We start from the raw sequence: 19012 nt of genomic DNA, 5'->3' as shown, positions 1-19012 counted from the left end.
GGTCGGACCAGCGTTGGACAGACCTCAGCGTGGGAGCTTCTTTTTTTAGTTTTTGTCTGTAGGCAGGTATCAGCAAAATGGAGTCGTGGTCAGCTTTTCCGAAAGGGGGGCGGGGCAGGGCCTTATATGCGTTGCGGAAGTTAGAGTAACAGTGATCCAAGGTTTTTCCGCCCCTGGTTGCGCAATCGATATGCTGATAAAATTTAGGGAGTCTTGTTTTCAGATTAGCCTTGTTAAAATCCCCAGCAACAATGAATGCAGCCTCCGGATAAATGGTTTCCAGTTTGCAAAGAGTTAAATAAAGTTCGTTCAGAGCCAGATGTGTCTGCTTGGGGGGGATATATACGGCTGTGATTATAATCGAAGAGAATTCTCTTGGTAGATAATTCTCTTGGTAGATATTTCTTCAAACCAAGCTGATTACCTATGCAGTCTTCCCAGCCTGGTGCAGTTCTACAATTTTGTTTCTGGCGTCCTTTGACAGCTCTTTGGTCTTGGCCATAGTGGAGTTTGGAGTGTGACTGTTTGAGGTTGTGGACAGGTGTCTTTTATACTGATAACAAGTTCAAACAGGTGCCATTAATACAGGTAACGAGTGGAGGACAGAGCAGCCTCTTAAAGACAAAGTTACAGGTCTGTGAGAGCCAGAAATCTTGCTTGTTTGTAGGTGACCAAATACTTATTTTCCACCATAATTTGCAAATAAATTCATTAAAAATCCTGCAATGTGATTTTCTGGATTTTTTTTTCTCATTTTGTCTGTCATAGTTGAAGTGTACCTATGATGAAAATTACAGGCCTCTCTCATCTTTTTAAGTGGGAGAACTTGCTCAATTGGTGGCTGACTAAATACTTTTTGCCCCACTGTATATTACATTGATTTGACTTTTTAAAATGTAGATGCTTCAAAGCGCATCAGTGGCTTGTACGTGTGGAGGCCCGGAGATGCTAAAAGAGTTTAACGGTCAATTACCGTGACACTGGCAGTCTTTTGCTTGACGATAACCGGCTGACAACATTTCATGACCGCCACAGCACTACTCCTGAGTAGCCCAATTTCATTCCATATTGCCCATTTTATTTTCACTTGTTCTGTTTTTAGGATATGGTGTTTGTTAACATGCAAAGTCATATTCAAATCGAAGTGCATTTTTATTTGATAGGGCACACCCTTTTGGCTATTTTTCTGTAGTCTATAGGCTACAGAAAAACCACATAGGCTACTACTCTTTCTACTATAGGATACATCATTGATGTAGATGACTTGAGCGTTGGTGGACTGCCACAGCACTGCGTCTCTCCAACAGCACCCTAGAGAGGCACACTGGGCACGCGCAAGATAAATATTTTGCGGCCCTGACTTTGGCAAAGTGGGCACTGCTTAACATGGTGAGGCATCAGCACTAAATGGCCCATATGCCACTGGGAGAGAGACATTTTCATTGTTTTGGGCAGAATTATGTGAAGCAGTATGTGTTGTCGGAGGTGCATCTCGGTCAGTCTTGATGCCGCCCTCGTCAACCTGCCGTCTAAGTGGCTGCCTAATCCTGCCTAATGGGCGGGCTAGCCCTGTGCGTGTGGGGTGCTCGCTGCATGTGTGTGCGCGTGTGTCTGTGAAGGGACCTCAGTTCAACACCTAGCAACCCCGTCTGTCACGTCTGCTCCCACCCTTCCCTCCCAAGCATTGCGCACTCCTGCCATCATCATTACGCACACCTGCCTTTCCCCAGTCACGAGCATCAGCGATTATTGGACTCACCTGGACTCAATCACCTCTGTCATTATCTTCCCTAGATCTGTCTGGTTCCCCGCTCTGTTCCCTGCTTCTGCATTGATTGTCATATGTCCATGCTGATGTTCCTGCCTTGTTCTGTCTGTTCCCGATTAAATGTTTGATTCCCCATACCTGCTTCTCATCTCCGGTGTCGGTTCTTACACAGTCAAGTGGTTTGAAACTCCTGGTTGGGGCTACCACTCAAATATATACACTACATTGCCAAAAGTATATGGACATCTGCTTGTCGAACATCTCTTTCCAAAATCATGGACATTGATATGGAGTTGGTCCCCCCTTTTATGCTAGAACAGCTTCCACTCTTCTGGGAAGGCTTTTCACTAGATGTTGGAACATTACTGCAGGGACTTGCTTCCAATCAGACACAAGAGCATTAGTGAGGTCGGGCACTGATGTTGGGCGATTAGGCCTGGTTCGCAGGCAGCGTTCCAATGCATCCCAAAGGTGTTCAATGTGATTGAGGTCAGGGCTCTACGCAGGCCAGTCATGTTCTTCCACACCGATCTCGCTTTCTGCACGGGGGCATTGTCATGCTGAAACATGAAAGGGCCTTACCCAAACTTCTGCCATAAAGTTGGAAGTAGAGAATCGTCTAGAAAGTAATTGTATGCTGTAGCGTTAAGACTTCCTTTCACTGGAACTAAGGGGCCTACCCCGAACCATGAAAAATCATTATTCCTCCTCCTCCACCAAACTTTAAAGTAGGCACTATGCATTCGGGCAGGTAGCGTTGTCCAAAACCAGATTCATACGTCGGACTGCCAGATGGTGAAGCGTTTCCACTCCAGAGTCCAATGTCGGCAAGCTTTACACCACTCCAAACGACGCTTGGCTTTGCGCATGGTGTTTCATTCATTTCATGAATCCACTAATTTGAAGAGGTGTCCACATACTTTTGCCATGCAGTGTAAGTTGTTTCTATTCTATTCTATTTCCACTACAGCTCAGTCAGCTAATAACTCCATTATCTCACTGAACAAAAGACATTGAAATATGACATTTTGTGACCGCTATCAAATGTCTAGATGAATTACTCTAAACATATGAGTGATGTTGGTTATTCCGTTACAAAGACATCTTACATAGAAGACCCATTATTTCCCCAGATCAAAGATTTCATTAGTAAACAAGAAGCAGCGAGTTCAGATGGCCTTGCTCCTCTAATAAATTTATCAGATTAAAGACAATTGTATTACTGACAGCTTCTGGAATATTTATGACTGATGTGTTGTTTGCTCTCTTGGGACAGATTGTTTTTGGAAAAAACTCAAAAGGTTGCACAAGGGTGAGATGTTCAAAAAAGTTAGTGCTCAGAGTGATACGGTATACCCTATCACCCTGTGACTATGTGTGTGTGTGAGTCTTACCGTATCCAGCATCTGCAGTACTTTGTCCTGTTCACAGGAGTCCAGGCCGTCTATGATGACAGCCAGACGCGTCTGGTTCTGAGTGAAGCCATCGATGGTCTTAGCCATCCTCGCCATCAGCTCCACCTCATTCTTTAACACCTGAGGATGGAGGAGAGAGGTACAGCGAGATATAAAGATATGTTGAGACAGGTAGCAGGTATGTGTGTATGTTTGTTTTTGCGTGTGGATGCATGTGTGGCTGTTTGCAGTGCACCCTACCTTCATGAAGCCCTCGCTCTTGAGCTTGTGCATCTTGTTGGCGGCACTGTGCAGCCTCTTCCTCTGAGAGTTTAGCACCGAGTCGGCCACCTGCCACCAGGTCCGGCAGTTGAGCACCAGCGCCAGGCCCACCACGCTGGCCATGGCGATCAGCACGCCGTTCACTGTCTGGTTGGCAACGTCCACCTTTATGCATTTTGAAATTGTCTTATTCATTCAACATTGGTGAAGAAATTCAGAATTTTTAATCACATCGATTTCAGAACCTACAATAATGCTAAAAGGCCAATAAGCTAGACTAATAAAGCTAAACCTTGAAGATGGCGAGGAGGGCCATGCCGGTGATCAGGCAGCCCAGGATGAAGACGAAGATGACGAAGGAGGGAACGCAGCATGTCTTCTTCCACTTCTTCTTCCCTATAATACATTTTGAATGACAATCAAAACAGAAATGCATATTTTTGCTGCCTATGATCAATTTATCATGAAAGCATAGAAACCAGTAGGTATAAAGTATTCAGTGGGCATACAAATATTTTGAAACAGGAAGTATGCTACTAACTAAGCTTGTTCAATAAGAACATTCATTCGTATTGTCTGTTGGACGTTTGCAAGCCTTTGTTGTTAGTTCCTACTGAAAACTGTGTATTAACAAATGTAGTGACTCAAAGTAGTGCCAACAGTAGAACACATTTGCCCAAGGGGATTCAATAAAGTAAACTGAATTGACTAGTCTGTCCTCCTCTGGTCCTTACCATGTGATTCCTCCGTCTTGAAGACCCTGAAAAGGCGGCTGGCCATGAAACCAAACTCCCTCTCACAGGCATCAGACAGGGTGGCTATCATCTCTGCCAGGCTGGTCTCTCCTCCCACACTGGACAGTCGGTTGTAGTCTGTGAACAGGAACCTGCAGGGATACAACAGTAGAGGGAGAGGAGTGGACATATTAAATCATTGGTCACACACAAACTACAACTTAGAACGACTTTATATGGAATTCATAAAGTCTCTATGATCGCTACATAAATAATATGGAAATAATTGACAAATCAAGGCATATAATGAAGTGATTACATCCAGGACTGATGTGATAAATACGGCATGTGATTGAAGTTTAGATTTCTGGCTTTGCTAAGAGGGATTTAATAGTGATTTTGGGTGGGTGAGGAGGGTGTGTGTACCAGATGGGCAGAGCACAGGTGATCTGTGTGTATTTGTGTGTATGTTTGTGTGTGGGTGCGGATGTGTGTGTTATACCTGACGGGAAGTGCGCGGGTGGTCTGTTCGGGCAGGTCAGGGGGGTTGACGAACATCAGTTTGAGCAGCAGCTCCAGGTAGCCAATGTGTCGTGCCAGACGGGTACTGATCACCCATGCCCAGTTCCAGTTCTCCCCCTCACGACGACTGCCGAAGTACACCACCACTACAGAGCGAGGGAAACGGTTATCGCCTAACTGGATCATTAACAGCCACCACCACTACAGGACAAATGAAGACACCCCGAGTTTTAAAAAACTGTTCCTGTGTCATTAAAGGGGTTTGGAAAAGCCAGTTAGTATAGTGCATAAGCTGTGTGTTAATATACTGTTTATTCAAGCATTAAGTCCAGTAAAAAGTATGAATCCTTTTTCGAATATCCTTGATATCGCTAACTGCATTGTTACCAGAGGTCACTACATTATTGTTACTGGTATAATACTGCCCTCTAGTGTGGCACTTGAAAATAACTTAATACTACTGGACTACATACAAAATGGAGGACAAAGTGACGGTCTCACCGAAGAAGACATAGACCAGGGCCAGCAGGCTCAGGGAGACTGCAATGGCCAGCTTAGGGTCGACGGTGAAGCCCAGGACCAGAGCTACAGAACCACACAGCAGCAGGGACAGGAACAACACCATCCAGGAAAACTGGAACAACGGCTCTACCTGCTGGCCAGCAAACGTCTTCATCTCATCTGGAGAGGGGAAGAAAAGGAGGGGTTGAATGAGGAGTAAGATCAGGCGAGAATGAGTTAATAAAATAATTTGTTAATATTAACAGCCATCTTATTATTAACATGTATAACATATTGTTAAAGGAGTAGTTCACTATTTTACAACTTAATGTTAGATGGTTCCTCACCCTGAAAGTAATCTATTGGCCAGGAGAAAAGTTAATCCAACAGCCACTACAAACTTCAGCTAACTTTAGCCATCACAAGCTAACAATCAATGGAAGTGATGTGAGCATCTATTTTTTTTTATGGCCAAATCACCTTTAAGTAACATCAAACCAAATATGCAGTTGATTTCAGGTGATATATATTTATTTTTTCTTCTAAATGCTCACATGCCCCCATCACTTCCATTGATTGTTAGCTTGTGATGGCTGTTAGCTTGTGAAGTGGTAGTGGCTGTTTAAAGAACCTTTCACCCTGGATTAAGTTTCTCTTGGCCCATAAATTACTTTCAGGGTGAGGAACCATCTAACATCAAGTTGTAAAATAGTGAACTACTCCTTTAACATATCATTATTTTGAGCAGTATCATAAACGCTCAGACTCCTCTATAGAAGTGAGTGGAGCAATGGCAAGCAAACTGCCTTATAGAAAGAGATACAGTGAGCTCCAAAAGTATTGGGACAGTGACACATTTTTGGGAAATGATACAAATTACTTTTTTTATGATACAATGACTAGGAAGTTAAAGTGCAGACTGTAAGATTTAATTCAATTTTTTTTATTTATGTGAACCGATTATAAATTACAGCACTTTTTATACATAGTCCATCCTATTTTAGGGGACCCAAAGTATTGGGACAAATTCACTTATATGTGAAAAGTTTAGTATTTGGTCCAATATTCCTAGCACGCAATGATTACATCAAGTTTGTGACTCTGTTTGTTTTGGTTGTTTTTCAGATTATTTTGAGCCCAATAGAAATGAATGGTAAATAAATGTATTGTGTCATTTTGGAGTCACTTTTATTGTAGATATTGTAAATAAAAATACAATATGTTTCTAAACACTTCTATATTAACGTGGATGCTACCATGATTACGAAAAGTTACAAAAGCACAAATATGATCCCCCAAGACATGCTAACCTCTCACATTATCCATAATCATGGTAGCATCCACATTAATGTAGAAGTATTTAGAAACATATTCCATTCTTGTTTACAATAAAAGTAACTCCAAAATGACACACCAAAAAAATGGACATACATTTATATTTTGAGATCAGGCCGCAGACCCCACTTTGAGAATCACTGGTATAAATAATACTCTTAAGGGGCCTCCCGGGTGCCACCAGAGACTCTGGGTTCGAGCCCAGGCTCTGTCGCAGCTGGCCGCGACCGACTCTGGGTTCGAGCCCAGGCTCTGTCGCAGCTGGCCCGCGACCAGGAAGCCCAGGGGCGGCACACAATTGGCCCAGTGTCGTCCGGGTTAGGGAGGGTTTGGCCGGCAAGGATATCCTTGTCTCATCGTGCACTAGCAACTCCTGTGGCGGGCTGGGAGCAGTGCACGCTGACCAGGTCGCTACGTGAACGCTGTTTCCTCCGACACATTGGTGCGGCTGGCTTCGGGGCTGGATGCGTGCTGTGTTAAGAAGCAGTGCGGTAGGGTTTTGTTTCGAAGGACGCATGGCTCTCGGCCTTCGCCTCTCCCGAGTCCGTACGGGAGTTGCAGCAATGAGACAAGACATTCTGTTTTAGTTCCTTACCTTCCAGTTTCTTGAGCAGGAAGGACTTGCCGCTGCCCCACTGGGCGTACAAGCCCACACAGATGGGTGGCTGCATGGTGGGCTCACTGAGGATGTCTGCCAGGGCACTGCTGTACAGGTCATAACCCAGCATGTCTCCGTCAGACTCAGTAGGGGACAGGTGGCCTTGGAGGGGACACAGACAGACGGAATGAGGTTACTTACAGCTATACAATATCTACATTATTTACCGTTTATTTGGTTACAAGTCTACAATATTTATATTAGGTAATATTGTCAGAGAACAGTGGCTAAAATGTGACTCCCAGTCTTAGCGACTCCATCACACAGGTAACGTCCTTAATGGTGTTCTACTAGACTTCCACCGTCGAAAGTCACTGACCAAGGTTCCGGAGGGAAAGGATACTCACGGGCTCCAAAGATCTGGGTGAGGATGCTCTTCTGGTGGCTGCAGTCGATGTTGTAAGGAGTCTCGCCGGCCTTGTTGGGCCGGTACAGTAGGCGGCCATCTTTCGGGTTACGGAGGAGGAGCTCCGCCAGCCTGCGGCTCCGGCCACGTATGGCAATGTGGAGAGGGGTGTCGCCTCTCTAGCGGGAGACAGGTAGGATCAGACTTCTATCTACATAACTTGTGTCTTTTTGACATTCTGTGTGCCATGTATATGGTTTATTATACAATACATATGGACGGCAATAGATTATTGTACAGGTCGTTCGGAAGCAAGGTTTAATAAAGGTTAAATGGCTAAATATCTTGTACCTTATCCACAGCTGACACCTTGGCTCCTTTGTCCAGCAGAAGCTCCACTATGTCAATATTCCTCATCTTAATGGCCTTGATCAGAGGGCTCTCTGAATCCTGAGACAAAAAAACACATGATTATGGTTTGGAGAACAGTGACTACAGTAGGTGGCTGTGTATGTGTCTGGGTTGTCACATAGTGAAATATGGTTGCCTCTTACCTTAGTGCAGGTCTCCGTGTCGGGGTTGCACTGAAGGATATCTCTCACCATGGTGGCGTTGCCTTTCTCCACGGCCCAGTACAAGGCTGTCTTGTTATCCTACAAGAGGTCAAAATGTATTGTTATAAGGCAGTTGAGGTGAATTGCATGTACCTTCTTCTATAATGTAGTACTGTGTGTGTCTACATCCCAAATGGCATACCATCCCCTAAATAGCACACTACTGTTGACCAGATTCCCTATGGGCCCTGGTTAACAGTAGTCCACTATATAGGGCAGCCTTTCTTGAAGTATGGGTTTGGGTCGCGACGTGTCAGAGTAAATTTATAATTATTTTATTAATTACTGGAATTGATTTGGCCAAGTGCAACTGCGCAATCTGTTCAGTGCACTCTCTTCTTATCAGCACACGATGCAGCGTTGTCGTTCAGCACTAGATGATGCGCTGTCAGCTACTGACTTGTCATTCCCACTCGCCATTGAATGGACTCAAGCTAGCCTCAAGTTCTGACTGAGCGCAATCGTCACGAAGCGCAAATACAGCGATGAGTTCTCTCTCTTGGTTTCACACACATTTTGAGAAATAACGAAGAGCGCCCACAATGTGTTTTGTGCGGGGAAGTGCTTCGTAAATGAGTCTCTCAAAATGAACAAATTAAAATGACATACCCTGACCAAACATCCACAGCATGAAGTTAAATCAGGGAGTTCTTTCAGAACAGGGCAGAATACTTCAGGAAACAGTGCTTCGACGGTGGAAGAGTAAGTCAGTTAGCAAAGCATTGTTGTCATTTTATGACAGGTGATGGATGACAAGCAGAAATAAGGGAGTATTATCTCTGACAGTAGTCGATGTGAGTTTCTCTTTCAAACAATCCCCTTGTACACAGCTAATAGCCAGCTGGCTAACGTCAACTTTAGCCAAAGCAAGCTAGCTAGATACTGATAGTGCAACCCTAAGTAACAGTACCTATACAGTAAGATGTACAGTAGGCCTGACCATTTTTCATCTGTACTGTTACTTAGGGTTGCACTAACAGAAACTCAGCCTATGTTTGTGTGTTCTGTTATACATCTGTGTGATGTGATAAATCAGTTTATTCCAGTTCATAATGATAATGCTTTCTTGTATTTTAACAGTGACAGTTCCAACCGAGACAGATATATAAGAGAGTTTTTAAATGGGAAAAATAAACATGAATAGCTATTTATATGGGTATTTTATTGTTATTTGTTTCTGTCTACATTGCATTTGTTTTAGGAATAAGAGCAATATAATGTACCAATATGTACGTATAGTTGCCTGTTTTCATAAGCTTGGGTCCCCGAAAAACACAAAATGTCTCATTTGGGTTCCAGGCTGAAAAAGTTGGAGAACCTCTGTTATAGGATACAGGGTGCAATTTTCGATGCATGGTATGCGTCTTATCTGAAGTAGCTAGGTGTCAGACTCATTACCTGTCCTCTGATGTCAATATCAGCGTATTTGTGCAGCAGAGCCCTCACTATCTCCACATGGCCTCCTCTCACTGCCCCGATAAGCACCGTGTCTCCACTCTGTACAACACACACACACACACAAGGTCACCATACAGCATACACACATCTCAATACAGCCCCTATAATACAAAATGTGTGTCTGCGTGTGCTCCTTTGCTCACTCTGTCTGGTATGTTGACGTAGGTGCCAGCGTCCAGCAGGTCCTGTACTATCTCAGTGTAGCCCTCCTTGGCAGCGATCATCAGCGCTGTGTTTCCGTCCTTTTCCGTCATGTTCACGTTAGGGTTTCTCTTCAGAAGCTCCTTCACCACCTCAGTGAAACCTCCCTTCACTGCCACAATCAGAGCTGTCATCGAGTTCTACAAGGGGTGGGATGGAGAGAGGGAGGGAGAGAATGAGGGACAGTGGAAAGAGAGAGAGGGTGGGGGGTACAGAACAAAAGGGAGAAAAGAGAGACAGGAAAGAGAATGAGGAGAGGAGTAGAGACAGCCGTGTGATTACGATGATAGTAAATCAATCCAGAGTAACTACGCTTAATGTACAAAGCCGTTCTCTAGGACTTTAAGCAGATGATAAAACAGTGGGAGGTGTAGACCGGAGGGATGTTGAGAGACAGACCCTCAGTCTGCTGCTCTCTCCCTCCGCTGAGACTGACCATCAGATCCAGGCACCGTCAGCCCAGTAAAAAGCAAATTATTTAAATGTATGCTCACTCAGCTGTGCCTCACAAGTAATACAACAATGTATCTATTACCAGTGTGATCACACAGCCTACATCAAATTTTGAAATATAATTTTAAAAAATGTCCTGAACCTCAATGCATTGGCAGGTAAATTCAAGCAAAGCCAATATGCAGCGATAATGTATTGGGCCTATAGCTTACTGCACAAACCTCATTGCTACAGTACTGTTTTTAATTGGTTAATGTTGCACAGGCTTACGTTTTTTAAGTCATGTTAATAAAAAAAATCAGAGCGGTAGATCAGCATGCATTTTGACTCAGAAAGTGATCTTGACTCAGAAAAGGTTGGTGACCACTGGTGTAGATTGCAGACATACCGCCCCCTCCTGGTCGACATCGGCTCCGTTCTCCAGCAGGTGCATCACACAGTCAAAATGGCCCTTCCTGGCTGCCCAGATCAGAGGGGTAGTGCCGTACTGAGAGAGGGAAAGACACACACACACACACACACAGTTATCAATACTGGCACAGATCACTATTTCTGGCCAAACTGGGCCACCACTAACCCAAAGGTTGGCATTGCCCAGCCATGCTGCCCAATCTGTTGTCTCACCTTGTCAGAGCAGTTGACCTTGGCTCCATTTTCCAGCAGGACCTGCACGATCTCAGCATGACCTCTGCCTGCTGCCCAGATGATGGGGTACACACTGTATTGCTGATGGCAGAGAGAGAGCGCGAAAAAGAGACTTTGTGAGTCCCAAATGGCACCCTACTCCCTACACAGTGCACTACTTTTGGATGTATTACCCTATGTATAATACATGGGGAATAGTGTATCCCTCTTCACCCATAAATATGTGTATAATACTTGGGGAATAGCCATGAATTAAAGGCCGCCCACAGGAGGGAATGCAGTCCAGAGGTGTGGTTGTTTCCAGGAGCATGGGGGTAATGGAGTCTGATACGTTGGAAGTTATGGGTAACAAGATGGACGCGTGCCTCCTGGGCCCCACCACCTCTGGTGCCTTTGGTTTCTGTTGTGTTATTTGGTATGTTTTATATTCATTATTGAGGGAAAATGTAGTTATTACGACTGTGATTGTCTCACCTAGTTATCTTAAGATGAATGCATTTGACATTTTAGTCATTTTTTGCAGATGCTCTTATCCAGAGCGTCTTGTACAGTAGTGAGTGCATACATTTTCATACAGGTCCCCCGTGTTTATCAAACCCACAACCCTGGCGTTGCAAGTGCCATGTTCTACCAACTGAGCCAAACGGGACCACTAACAGTCGGTTGCTCTGGAGAAGATCATCTGCTCAATGACTAAAATGTAAAATGTCTGAGACGGGTCATGATGACTGCTCACCTGTCCAGTAGTGTTGGGGTTGGCTCCGTTGTCAAGGAGAACCTTGGTTACCTCCACGCGGCCCTTGTAGGCAGTCCACATCAGGGCCGTCCAGCCTCCCTACAAAACACCAAACACACAACCTCAATTGCTGTACAAAAACACTCTCCTGCACACATTACAGTACCTTAGGGCTTTGCACACAAAACATTACAAACCTAGCCTGTACATTGAAAAGCATGTTAATTGAATAGTGTGTTTTTGTAGAAAAAATAAGGTAGGGAAGTGCTGCTAAGGTACACAACAAAGGCCGACCGATTAATCAGCATGGCCGATTTCAAGTTTTGAAAACAATCGGTAATCAGCGTTTTTGGACGCCGATTACACTGCAATCCACGAGGAGACTGCGCGGCAGGCTGACCACCTGTTACGCGAGTGCAGCAAGGAGCCAAGGTAAGTTGCTAGCTAGCATTAAACTTATCTTATAAAAAACAATTAATCTTAACATAAATCACTAGTTAACTACACATGGTTGACAATATTACTAGTTTAACTAGCTGGTCCTGCATTGCACATAATCAATTAGATTGCCTGTTAATTTATCATCGAATCATAGCCTACTTCACCAAACGGGTGATGATTTAACAAAATCGCATTCGCGAAAAAAGCACAATCGTTGCACCAATGTACCTAACCATAAGAACGTGAAATGTCAGAATAATAGTAGAGAGAATGATTTATTTCAGCTGTTATTTCTTTCATCACATTCCCAGTCGGTCAGAAGTTTACATACACTCAATTAGTATTTGGTAGCATTGCCTTTAAATTGTTTAACTTGGGTCAAACGTTTTGGGTGAATTTTGGCCCATGAATTTTGGACAGAGCTGGTGTAACCAAGTCAGGTATGTAGGCCTCCTTGCCCGCACACACATTTTCAGTTCTGCCCACAAATGTTCTATAGGATTGAGGTCAGGGCTTTGTGATGGCCACTCCAATAACTTGACTTGGTTGTCCTTAAGCCATTTTGCCACAACTTTGGAAGTATGCTTGGGGTCATTGTCCATTTGGAAGACCCATTCGCAACCAGAGCTTTAACTTCCTGACTGATGACTTGAGATGTTGCTTCAATATATCCACATAATTTCCCCCCCTCATGATGCCATCTATTTTATGAAGTGCACCAGTCCCTCCTGGGGCAAAGCATCCCTACAACATGGTGCTGCCACCGCCATGCTTCACGGTTGGGATGGTGTTCTTCAGCTTGCAAGCCTCCCCCTTATTCCTCCAAACATATTGATGGCCATTATGGCCAAACAGTTCTATTTTTGTTTCATCAGACCAGAGGACATTTCTCCAAAAAGTACAAACTTTGTACCCACGTGCAGTCGCAAACCGTAGTCTGGCTTTTTATGGCAGTTTTGGAGCAGTGGATTCTTCCTTGCTGAGCGGCCTTTCAGGTTATGTCGATATAGGACGGGTGCACTTCATATATAGATACTTTTGTACCTTTTTCCTCCAGCATCTTCACAAGGTCATTTGCTGTTGTTCTGGGATTGATTTGCACTTTTTGCACCATAGTACGTTCATCTCCAGGAGACAGAACGCGTCTCCTTCCTGAGCAGTATGACGGCTGCGTGGTCCCATGGTGTTTATACTTGCGTACTATTGTTTGTACAGATGGACGTGGTACCTTCAGGTGTTTGGAAATTGCTCCCAAGGATGAACCAGACTTGTGGAGGTCTACAATTCTTGGCTGGCCTTGGCTAATTTCTTTTGATTTTCCCATGTTGTCAAGAAAAGAGGCACTGAGTTTGAAGGTCGGCCTTGAAATTCATCCACGTCATTTAGCCTATCAGGAGCTTCTAAAGCCACTACATCATTTTCTGGAATTTTCCAAGCTGTTTAAAGGAACAGTCAATTTAGTGTATGTAAACTTCTGACCCACTGGAATTGTGATACAGTGAATTAACAATTGTTGGAAAAATGACTTGTGTCATGCACAAAGTAGATTTCCTAACCAACAAGAAATGTATGGAGAGGTTGAAAAATGAGTTTTAATGACTCCAACCTAAGTGTATGTAAACATCCGACTTCAACTGAAGTTAACAAAATTCATGTTAGCAGGCAATATTAACTAGGGAAATTGTGTCACTTCTCTTGCGTTCAGTGCAAGCAGAGTCAGGGTATATGCAGCAGTTTGGGCCGCCTGGCTCATTGCGAACTGTGTGAAGACCATTTCTTCCTAACAAAGACCATAATTAATTTGCCAGAATTTTACATAATTATGACATAACATTGAATGTTGTGCAATGTCACAGCAATATTCAGACTTAGGGTTGCCACCCGTTCGATAAAAGGGAACGGTTCCGTATTTCACTGAAATAATAAACATTTTGTTTTCGAAATTATAGATTTCGGATTTGAACATATTAATGACCTAAGGCTCGTATTTCTGTATGTTAGTTTTATTATAATTAAGTTTATGATTTGATATTTGATAGAGCAGTCTGACTGAGCGGTGGTAGGCAGCAGCAGGCTCGTAAGCATTCATTCAAACAGCACTTTCCTGCATTTGCCAGCAGCTCTTCGCAATGCTTGAAGCCCAGCACTGTTTATGACTTCAAGCCTATCAACTCCCGAGATTAGGCTGGCAATACTATAGTGCCTATAACAACATCCAATAGTCAAAGGTATATGAAATACAAATGGTATAGAGAGAAATAGTCCTATAATAACTACAACCTAAAACTCCTTAACTGGGAATATTGAAGACTCATGTTAAAAGGAACCACCAGCTTTCATATGTTCTCATGTTCTGAGCAAGGAACGTAAATGTTAGCTTTTTTCCATGGCACATATTGCACTTTTACTTTCTTCTCCAACACTGTGTTTTTGCATTATTTAAACCAAATTTATTTGATTTTATTTATGCATTATATTAAGTTAAAATAAGTGTTCATTCAGTATTGTTGTAATTGTCATTATTTCAAATATATATACAAATTTATTTCAAATATATATACAAATTTATTTAAAATATATATATATATATATATATAAAATATTAATTGGCCGATTAATTGGATTCGGCTTTTTTTGGTCCTCCAATAATCCGTATCGGCGTTGAAAAATCAGAATCGGTCCACCTCTGGTACACAATAGTGGATTTTGGTAGACAGAAGGTGCTCTTTGGTAACAGGGGTAAATTGGTTAGGAGGACCAAGGCACTCTTCATATAATTAATTAAAAAGCCTTTATTTCTATGGCAAGTTCAATGGAAACAAAGACTAAAAACTCTGTTTTTATTGAAAGTACTAACTGAAGTGGACTGAACAAGCATACAAATCAAGTTTATACAATCACCAACACATTACAGTGATTACTGATTGTGGCCTGTTGAACTGACTGAGTGTCTCACCATGTCTCTGTGTTCCATGTAAGCACTGCTTTCTAGCAGCTCCTTCACCACATCTACATGGCCCTCCTTAGCAGCACAGATTAGAGCAGACCAGCAGTCCTGAGGAAAGGAGAATACCACATCACATCATACCGGTCACCATGGAAACAGGGAGACGACCATGACTACCATTACGATGGAGACCTCAGGTAAAGTTCACAGTCCCAATGACTGTCATACTGAACTGAATGTATTCATGTCGGCCTTGAAGTGAACGTGTGTGTGTGTTTATCCATTGAGCTCTCCTACTCACCACATCGTCCAGGTTAACATTGGCTCCTCTCCTGATGAGCTCCTGTACTATCTCAATACTGCCCTGCTCTGAAGCCAGCATCAGGGGTGTCTGCCCATTCTGTTAGGGAGGGGGCAATGGCAAGCAATTAGAAAGACCTAACACAATGAATGATCTCTCTTTATACAGTAATAGACCCAATCTTCATTAGACCAAATTTATTAGACTGTGTTTCCCAAATGGAACCCTATTCTGTATATAGGTCACTACTTTAGAGTAGGACCCATAGAACTCTGGTCAAAAGTAGCACACTACAAGGTGATAGGGTGCCAGTTAGAACACATGCCTATATATAATAACTATAGCTATATTAGACCTGTAGGCCTATTAAATAGTATGAGGATACTCACGTCACTCCTGCCGTCCACCTCCTTGAACTTGTCCAGGTGGGCCTTGAGTGCTGCCAGGTTCTCCTCCTCCACGTAGCTGAAGAGGTTCTGGATGGCCAGAGTGGTCATCTTGATGGAGGTGGTGGTGTCCATGGCTGCAGCTACTTCTCCTCACCCCCACTGCACCTGCATGGGGAGAGATCATAGAAATAGACCGCTTCACTTCAATGCGTACACTCAAAATGGCTGCCAAACCACCCATTATGGCATAATTGACTCCAATGGGAACCCCCGTTCTACTCATTCTAGTTCTGTGGGAGAAAGACAGGATAGTAGTCATGGGAAGCTAACAAAAACGTAATAAACACAATATATAGCTTAGCACCAATAACAGCAACATACATGCTTTTCCCCTCACTTGTTATAGGCTACCTTTCATTTATAAAAAGGCTAGACTATATATATATTTTTATATAAAAAGCAGTGTGAAACAGTGACCATAGAAATATAATTAAAGAATGTGCTTGGAACCGCTAACCATGGGGAGCTCCATTCTATTCATTCTAATTCTATGGTGGGTGGTGACCATGTGAGATGGAGATATAACAGAGCACATAGCCTAGTTATCTGACCCTGGCAGGCAGCCAGTGGGTCGACTCACTCCAGTGCTACCTGGCCCAGGCCTAGCTATCTCCTGGCAGATGCAAGCAATATCACACTCAGAGACTCAAGGCCACTCACTCACTACTTTGGTGACAGGATTTTCACCCAGGCAGTCAGAGCAGGAAGAGTTGAAAGAGTTGTTTGCTTGGTTTATTCAAGTTCTCCTGGCTGCTATCATCATCTGCCATTAATGTATTTTCTCACTCAGAGAATAGCCTCTGCTTGGAAATGCATACAGTCTTCTTCCTATTTTACCGGCACACAAAATGGTAGCTAGTCTAAATTTTGTTTTTTAGTTCTCAAAACATGTGCTGTTATTAGTCCTGGGCTATATAAAGTGTTATTACAATGTTATTATCCATTTGTTTTTGGCATAGAAAAAAATATAGAGTAGCCTAAGTCATACTAGAAATTACCTTACACACCAATGGCATAGAAAATATTACAACCCCAAAATATATAAATGAAAACCAACAGTGCATGTTCACAACTTCCTTACCCTATTCACAGGCTCTTTGGGGAAGACATTAGGCTAGGTAGGCAACAGGCCTAAGTGATTTATCTTCCTGGCCTAACCATTAACCAAGTTAATTCATCATCATGCATTATTAGGGCTGTGGCGGTCATCGATTTCTGAATGATGCCAAATGATAGCGGACTCCGTAATAACCGTTCGAATAGCGGTCACCTCTCCTCTGCTCCTGACTGCAGTCATGTCTAGATGAGTACAGCTTATATCAAATTCACATCAATTAGTTTTTTTTTCTTATGTCAATTAGCGAATGTTTGTAGTCAGCATTTTATTGTTTAAGGCTCATGATGTTTATTTTATTTTCATGATGGTCTTCATCCATAACCGTCGTTACACGGTTATTCGGTAATTGTGCCAGCGCTATCCATAATGTACTCTCTCCATAAAACTGGTCAGTTTTATTACACTAACTATATACCTATCCGACACAATACAGACAAATACAGACAATTTAGCTTACAATTCAGCCAGCAAAGCCTACAGTGTACAATGTAACCTTAAAATGCATGGCAGGGCGCACTTAATCATGGCTCAAAAATGAACCCATTCTGTATGACATGAAACAATGTCTAGATTAACCAGCCTGGCAGTGCTGGCAGGCTGACAGACAGTAAAGAAAGCATTTCTTCCATCACCACAGAGAGAGCACAGCACAAGCCCTCCTGCACTCTCACACACAAACACCCTCCAGCATTCCACCACACAACACCCAGGGCCTGTTGCAGCAACAGTAACACAACAGCTGAAAGCAGCCACAAAGAATAGAAAATGGAGGCAAGACAGCCAGCAAAACATCAAAACACATCACCGTGTGCTGCATTGCTGCCAATACCATTAACCTGTCGGCTGTCGCACACAGACAGAAGACAAGGCGCAATTATTACACTGTTACAACCGTGCAATCTTACCTATGGGAATAACAGGCGTACTGTTCTCTATGTGGGTTATTTTTGGCTACTCTCGTTTCGCTCTGTAACTTTTGTCTCCACATACAGCGGTCCTGGCTAAACCTATTGACTAGGCTATTCTCCCTGGCTGTGGCTGCTGATATTGAATTATGGATGAGAATGAGATACCACTCAGCCTCTCTGGCACATGCTCAGAGGACATAGCACAGTGGAGAAAACAGGCCCAATATAGGCCAGTGATACCACTGACCTAGAGAGTATAATATCAATCAATCAAATGTATTTTATAAAGCCCTTATTACTTAATCAGTTGGTAACGTCAATACTATAATGTAGGCCTAGTTGTGAGGATGGTTTGAACTGTTAAGACCTTTCTGTCTATCTGTGGTATACAACGAATAGCCTATTTGTCACGTGTGCTCCCTCTCAGGACTCTAGGTCGGTCACAAGGCTGCTCGTTATGGCGCACACCCGTCACCATCGTTGCGCGCACCTGCGTGTCTTCAGACTCACCTGGACTCCATCACCTCCCTGATTACCTTCCCTATATATGTCACTCCCATTGGTTCCTTCCCCAGGCGTTATTGTTTCTGTATTATGTCTGTGTGCTGTTAGCGTTTCTTGTCTTATGTTGCGTTTATTTATTAAAACACGCACTCCCTGAACTTGCTTCCCGACTCTCAGCACACATTGTTACACTATAGTCCTAATTGGACATTGTACAGTATCTGTGGTATGCAGAGGATCAGGGGTTGTGTTAAAAGCAGAAGTGTGTTTTCAAGCAAAGAAAATTATTAAATGCATAAGAAATATCTTGCTGCACTTCTCTCTCACTCCTTTTCTCAGTCTAGCCTACATTTTTTCTGGTAAAATGGATGATTAACTTAAAAGCATTAGGAAATGTAGCTGCCTATTTTCGTTATATGATAAAAAAAAGACCTTGCTTTTTCACTGTAAGCAAATTTAGTTGTGGCCGATAGCCAAATTGCGTTGCACTTATGTTGTCATCTGATAAAAAGGAAGCTATTTTCTTCCGAATGTGTTGCATGTTATGTGAAGTACAAATATAGTTGCATACCCCTGATCCCTCTATGATGGAAAAAAAACACACTTGACTTTCAATATAAAATACAGGTGAAATGGTTTAAAACGCAGATTTTAATTTACATTGATTAGTGCTCTAAATGAGACCTCTGGAGAATATA

At 43.1% G+C, this 19012-nt stretch overlaps 1 protein-coding gene across 5 annotated transcripts in view; it reads right to left on the bottom strand.

Moving 5' to 3' along the window:
* Nucleotides 1-19012, bottom strand: part of kidins220b (kinase D-interacting substrate 220b) — a 48178-nt gene that overhangs the window by 28117 nt on the left and 1049 nt on the right. For all 5 annotated transcript variants that reach the window (XM_064990714.1, XM_064990716.1, XM_064990717.1 and 2 more), the window contains exons 2-19: nucleotides 15726-15890; nucleotides 15337-15435; nucleotides 15045-15143; nucleotides 11648-11746; nucleotides 10891-10992; nucleotides 10655-10753; nucleotides 9756-9953; nucleotides 9553-9651; nucleotides 8095-8193; nucleotides 7892-7990; nucleotides 7542-7719; nucleotides 7132-7296; nucleotides 5202-5381; nucleotides 4681-4846; nucleotides 4179-4330; nucleotides 3737-3840; nucleotides 3424-3609; nucleotides 3163-3303 (exon numbers count right to left, since the gene is read on the bottom strand). In XM_064990714.1, coding sequence (XP_064846786.1) covers nucleotides 3163-3303; nucleotides 3424-3609; nucleotides 3737-3840; nucleotides 4179-4330; nucleotides 4681-4846; nucleotides 5202-5381; nucleotides 7132-7296; nucleotides 7542-7719; nucleotides 7892-7990; nucleotides 8095-8193; nucleotides 9553-9651; nucleotides 9756-9953; nucleotides 10655-10753; nucleotides 10891-10992; nucleotides 11648-11746; nucleotides 15045-15143; nucleotides 15337-15435; nucleotides 15726-15857 — 2397 coding nt within the window. In that variant the 5' untranslated portion in view covers nucleotides 15858-15890. The remainder of the gene's footprint in view (nucleotides 1-3162; nucleotides 3304-3423; nucleotides 3610-3736; nucleotides 3841-4178; nucleotides 4331-4680; nucleotides 4847-5201; nucleotides 5382-7131; nucleotides 7297-7541; nucleotides 7720-7891; nucleotides 7991-8094; nucleotides 8194-9552; nucleotides 9652-9755; nucleotides 9954-10654; nucleotides 10754-10890; nucleotides 10993-11647; nucleotides 11747-15044; nucleotides 15144-15336; nucleotides 15436-15725; nucleotides 15891-19012) is intronic.

Source organism: Oncorhynchus masou, chromosome 16, assembly GCF_036934945.1.
Source record: "Oncorhynchus masou masou isolate Uvic2021 chromosome 16, UVic_Omas_1.1, whole genome shotgun sequence".
Classification (NCBI taxonomy): domain Eukaryota; kingdom Metazoa; phylum Chordata; class Actinopteri; order Salmoniformes; family Salmonidae; genus Oncorhynchus; species Oncorhynchus masou.
The sequence above is the reverse complement of the archived record's forward strand: the minus strand, read 5'-3'. Positions and strand labels throughout refer to the sequence as shown.